Source organism: Heterocephalus glaber, unplaced genomic scaffold (assembly GCF_053883595.1).
Source record: "Heterocephalus glaber isolate CG9 unplaced genomic scaffold, H.glaber_assembly_v1.0 deba00001472, whole genome shotgun sequence".
In the NCBI taxonomy this organism is placed as follows: domain Eukaryota; kingdom Metazoa; phylum Chordata; class Mammalia; order Rodentia; family Bathyergidae; genus Heterocephalus; species Heterocephalus glaber.
Genome location: NW_028258315.1, coordinates 35,370,832 through 35,376,831, shown reverse-complemented (window position 1 = coordinate 35,376,831; position 6,000 = coordinate 35,370,832). Strand labels below are relative to the sequence as shown.

At 35.5% G+C, this 6,000-nt stretch overlaps 1 protein-coding gene across 5 annotated transcripts in view; it reads right to left on the bottom strand.

Moving 5' to 3' along the window:
* Nucleotides 1-643: 643 nt before the first annotated feature.
* Nucleotides 644-6,000, bottom strand: part of Wdr37 (WD repeat domain 37) — an 89,773-nt gene continuing 84,416 nt past the window's right edge. For all 5 annotated transcript variants that reach the window (XM_087181944.1, XM_021266341.2, XM_087181945.1 and 2 more), the window contains one exon: nucleotides 644-3,715. In XM_087181944.1, coding sequence (XP_087038070.1) covers nucleotides 3,584-3,715 — 132 coding nt within the window. In that variant the 3' untranslated portion in view covers nucleotides 644-3,583. The remainder of the gene's footprint in view (nucleotides 3,716-6,000) is intronic.

Here is a 6,000-nt window from a genome sequence, read left to right as displayed (position 1 = left end):
AAAGAAGTGGGAGGGCTAGGGGAAAGGATAGAAGGGAATGGGATTAATGTGAGAAAATGGAAAAATAGGAACAAAATCTTTGTAAATAGGACCGGAGGGGTTGAAGGGAGGACTGGGCAAGGGTGAAAAATAAGAACCAAGAGAGACTATGTAGAGGTGCAAATTTCCAATGATGAATGTCATTATATTGTATACCTAAAATGTACCAATGATTAGAATGAATAATCGATAATGTAAAATAGGAAGAAAAGGTCCAAAGGGGTAGGGGTAGTGGGAGGGGCCGGGGAAAGGAAAGAAGGGAAAGGAGAAAATGATGAGAAATGGAAAAAATGGAAATAAAGTCTTTGTAAATAGGGAAGAGTGGAGGGCATGAAGGGAGGGCTAGGAATGGGGAAAAAATAAGAACCAAGATGCATTATGTAAAGATACATTTCCCAATGAGAAATGTAATTGTGTTTTATATCTACAATGTACCAATAAAAGAATTTAATTAAAAAAAAATTGAAATTTCTCAAGTGGGCAATAAGTTGATTAATTTCTAGGCAATTATGATATTAAATAACTATTAATGTTTCACAGAGCAAACATGAAAAAAAGTAAAAATAATAACAGACTCAATAACGTAAAACTTTTATAATAGTAATTATGGAACATGGATGTTTTAATGAATTTCATATTGCAATGAAGACACTTAACACTTAAAAACAATTACATCAATACAATAAAAATAACTGATTCCACAGGACACTCATAAATGCGTACTTTTTCCTCCAAACTTTTTTTCACAGATTTAAGTAACACATGATTTACATAGTCTTCAGATCCCAAAAGTATGTACAGAAAGAACACTTGACTCTACAGAAACTGGTGTGCAGTATTTGAGAAAAAGTCCTGTTTTGTCCAACAACAAAACCTCTTAGGAAATTTTGTATCAACATACATTTTTAAATAACCACACATTTTCCTTCCATTATTAAATGAAATTCTGGACATGTCAGCACATAATAGTGTTCCTATTTCCAAACACTATTTCAGATGAGATCACATGTGGCTGGTAATATGACTTAATTTTCGCCACATGCACATATACACATACTCGCATACACACACACCCCAGCACACATGCACTATTCCTAATCCCTTGAAAATAACAACACTTATGGCCACAGCAGCAGTGGGATAAAATTACGTTAGAAGATGACACAGTAGTTAACAGTAAGTCACATCCTGCTCCTGAGAACTCTGCTTAAGCACCGTTAGCGTCTTCCACACTCATGGAAATGAGTGAGGAGCCTCAATTCTGGTGTCAGAGGCTGGTCCCTCCAATTAGCAAGAGAAGGTGAGCAGCTATTGGCAGTGAAAGTCACTAGTCTGCATAGAACTAAATGGCCATCATAAATACATATTTTTAAAAGCTTCACAATATTTTCATCTGGCAGAAATCTGGTTTCTAGGTTTGATTTCACTATTTGTATACATTTTTAATGTTCCTATCATCCTAAGACATCCACACTTCCAAATTAAAACACAAGGAACCCAAGAATGTAGCCTGTGCAGCTCACCATTGTAAGTCATGTATGTTTCTGCTTTGCATATGCAGTGGAGAGGGGATGTGGCAATCATCTCTCACTTTAAGGTAAAATTAGGCCACAGCACATACCTTGATTCAGTACAAGCAAAATACACTCAGGACAGGAGGAGTGCTGAGACTTGAAATTCTAATCAACAACAATGACGACCAGCCTGACGTCAGTTCTCAACAAACACTGGTCAGAACTAGTGATGAGAAAATGTTGGACTTTAAAAACAATAAATTTTTGGGCTTAAGAAATAAAATTACTTTAAAACACTCATGGTTTGTCTCTTAGTTAGCAACCTCAACTCTGTACTACATCATTATTGGTTATTCCTGGGTCCCTCTTTCCTGGCTATACCAGTCATTTCAGAATCATTTCTGAATGATTCAGATATGAAGTTCCTAAGATCAAATCTTGTAGGACCTATGTAAAATGTGCCAATAACAAGGCATTTCTCACTCTTGTCCTTGTTCTACCAAAGAACACTCAAATGTCCCATGTACAACAGTACTACACTTTATCCACTGGCTACTAACCAGTTACCTGCTCTGTTGCCCTCCTGTGTCACCACCAAACAAGGGTAAACATAAAGAACTGGGAGGGGTGGGAAGTGTGTCACTGTGGTAGTTTAAATATCACCTTCTTTTCTGTGCCTCTCCAAGTGATCAGCCTCCAAAAGGCCACATGTAAAGGATTACAGTACAAATAAAGAGGGGCAGTAAGTGAGATGTCTCTTTACCAAAACTGTAACTCAACAAGAAACATTAACTTACAAATATCAGATGAACAGTAATTTCTGAGAAGGCAAGAATAACAGGCTCACTTGAACAACAGCAGAACTGGCACTGACAGGCATCCCAGCTACTCAAGACAAAAGTATCCTGGTTACCTGTGAACTAGTTGTTATGGTAATCATCTTATTAGCCTAACTGAAGAACCTTTTAACTTCAAGGTACATTTGGTATGATTGTCTTTCTTGCCTTCTATATTGAATTCAGTATTCCAGCTTTACATCAAAAGTGCTTTAGCTAGGTAACAGTGAGACTCCAAAGTTTCCCAAATATTTATTTTTGAGGTAGTACTCATTTATTTGCATTGTTGGCTCTCAAATACCACCAAGGAAGTGAACTCATTTTAGAAATATGCAAACCAAAGATGTAAAAAATAAATAAGATTTTGCTTTCAGGTAGCAGGGCTTTCTTATAAAGGTCAAGTCACATTCAATGGATATCATTTGAAACTTCTAAAAACTGTTTATAACCACAGCTTTAAACTAAAGTGCTTAAATTTTGCTTAATATCTAAAATTGGTGATTAGAATCGTATTGTTGAATTTGCTAGTATGAGACCTCAGGAGTTTGAAATGATTTTCTATAAAAAGAACAGAAATGTTTTCTTCTCAAAAGAAACTCTGAATGTTGCAAATCCAGGTTATTTTTACATAACTATAATAGAAATTAAAAGTTAAAACTAATTCAGTTTTAACAACAGCACATGCTAAAATGTCATACAGAAGTAAATGTGAAATCTTTGCTCATTCCTGTCACTCACTAGCCAATGCAAATGCAGCTCTGCAATCTTCCCAGTACAAGGTAGATATGTATAATTATTCCAGAAAATGTAACAGACTGTTTATGCCTCACGGTAAGTACATAGGTTCACATTTAATTCACACACATGTAATGCCCTACTGTTCTTCTCTCAAATGTCAACAACTCACAAGCATTGAATGTGCTACATGGGAGGTGAGCTTCACTTCTACTGACCAGAAGATGCCAATATATATACATATATATATATATATATATATATATATGGGAAAAATAAAAAATATGATCAAACATTTTTCTGTACATTTCATGCAAGCTGGGCACAATGTGAAAACAACATATATAAAGCACCCTTCCCAGGGTCAAACTCTCACAAAAATGGCTGATTAATATGCAGAAAAGGCTGCATGAATCAAAGGTCCATGGCAAACCACAAAATTAAGGAACACTGGCGACCTTATTTTTCTTGTAACAATGCAGGAATGTTGATGTTCCAACCAATGGCTTGCCTATCAAACCCACAGGTGAACAGGTTGCATATGGGGTGGTCTTCACTCCACGCTGAGCAGCACACCATTCTTCTGTGGCCCTATCAATAATCAAACAAAACCAAATTAGGGCATTATTACAGAAATAAGATTTACAAAACTTCAGCTAAATTAACAACAATACTGTTCAAAATAATTAAAAGGGAGAAACACACACACACACGAAGTCCAAGTGAGCCAAAAATACTGAGCATGGCTTTCAGTGATGTGCTAGTCAAGCCACCATGACATGTGTGACATCAGGAAGGATGAATGAAGTGTGACTCGCACTTTGAGAACCTTTAGGAAAATAAAGACTACAATGAAACACAAAAATAACTCATTAATTTGTAAATGTTACGAGTAAAGGGTCTAGAGAATATTTTAAGATAAGCTAAATAAAATTCACTCAAAGACCTCAAATACTATTTTATAAATAATTGGTTGAGTAAGTAATAAAAGAACTGGAAAAATACACATGGCACCAAATAAAAGCCTTTCAGAAATATTCCTAGCATTTTCAGGAAATCCAGTTAAATATCATAATGCTGGGGAAATTACTGTGAAGTATTAGACAAAGCTTACAGTGTGACATATTAGTGGTTTTGTTTATTGATATAAGCGCTTAAGGTAATGCCCAGTGCTTAGACTGTCACCTGTATTTTCTAACAATAAAATAGCTGTAATATGTTGTTATATCACACAATAAAATAAAAAATTACTACTAACACTGATAAATTTATTAAGTAAAAGAATTATTCAAAGAATGGCACAAAAGTCTCCTCTGCAAAACAGTCACATATAAATAATGCTGTTTATGTATCTGGAGAGAGAACTGCAATAGGCCACAAAAATAAAGTAATTGTGAAAAAGAAAAGACGACATAAAAAGTACCTTCTATTAATTGTTGAGAGGGAGAAAGTCAAGCCTTTGCACAAGAACTGTTAAATGATAAATGAAAGCTAGACATGGTGGTGCAAGTCTATAATTCCAATTATTTAGGAGGCTGAGGTAGGAGGACTGTCATGTTCAAGGCTGGCCTGGGCAACCTAACAAGACCATCTCAAAAGAAACAAACAAAAAAAGGTCAGGGATCGGATGCAGCTCAATAGAAGAACCCTTGTCTAGCATGGGTTCAATCCCCAGCACTAGAAAAGAAAACAAATACAAGGAATTCATGTACTTGACAATAAAGGAAAAAGATCACACGGCCAGGAGCTACACAGAGAAAGCTGAAAGCTATATCCCTTGGTTTGAAAAGTTGACATTTGCCAGGGAAAGCTGGAGATTTCTACATCTCACATGCTCACGGCATAATCACATACCCAGAAAAGGATCCACAAATGAACACACTGTAAAGATGTTCTATCCCCTCCACAGACAGTCACAACATACACTCAGGACACTCACAGTACAGGATCCTGTTTTCTCTATAAACCTAACATTTCACAACTGACCTCACTTCAGTACCTTCTTACCCGGGAATTCCTCTTAACAGACCATAAAGCTTACCTTCCTGAAACACAATTTTGGGAAATGCTGCTTGCACTATCCCCAAAGTAAAACAACTTTAAATTACTAGTCCCTTCTATTGTACTTCTTAAAAGTTCCATAAGTGTTTTTTTCTCTTTTTAAAATAGGTCAGCTAAAAGCAGTTACAAATATTAGCCAGTGATTCCTAGCTATGGTTCTGTGACACAGAAACTACATTTACTTACCTGAAGAAGTGTTACAAGTTCAAAATGAAGTGAAATGTTTTTTGCTAATCTTAAAAACAAATCTATTTCATGTATCACTTTAGGAGGGAATAATTCCAAACACAACAAAATTCTGAATTCCAGTAAGACTGAATGTTTATAGGTAATTTTTTTTTTTTGGTACCGGGGATCGAACTCAGGACCTTGCACTTGCGAGGCGGCACTGGAACCACTGAACTAAATAAATCCCCGGCCCTGTTTATAGGTAATTTAAAATGAAATTGTCTACATGGATTTAGGACCAAAAAGGACCATTTGGAACTCCTTTCTTGAAGGAAAACATTCTCAAAGTAATGAAGCCATATTTTCTTATAAATTTGTTTCAAATGCAAACTTTGTATGTTGCAAAGCAATCTTAAAATACACATAGAGCTGATTTAAAAGAGAACACTTTACTGTGAAGATGCTGCTTAGATGATGTCAGTGATACATAGCAGTTATTAAAGTATTTTTTAAAAATTCTCCTGAATATGCAATTCAGGGATATGCTAAAAGTTGTGAAGCTTTTAAAATATTTACTCTAATTTCGTGAGGAATTGATAAAAAGATCAATAATTAACTTCACACAAACAGCTAAATTATGTAGAAAA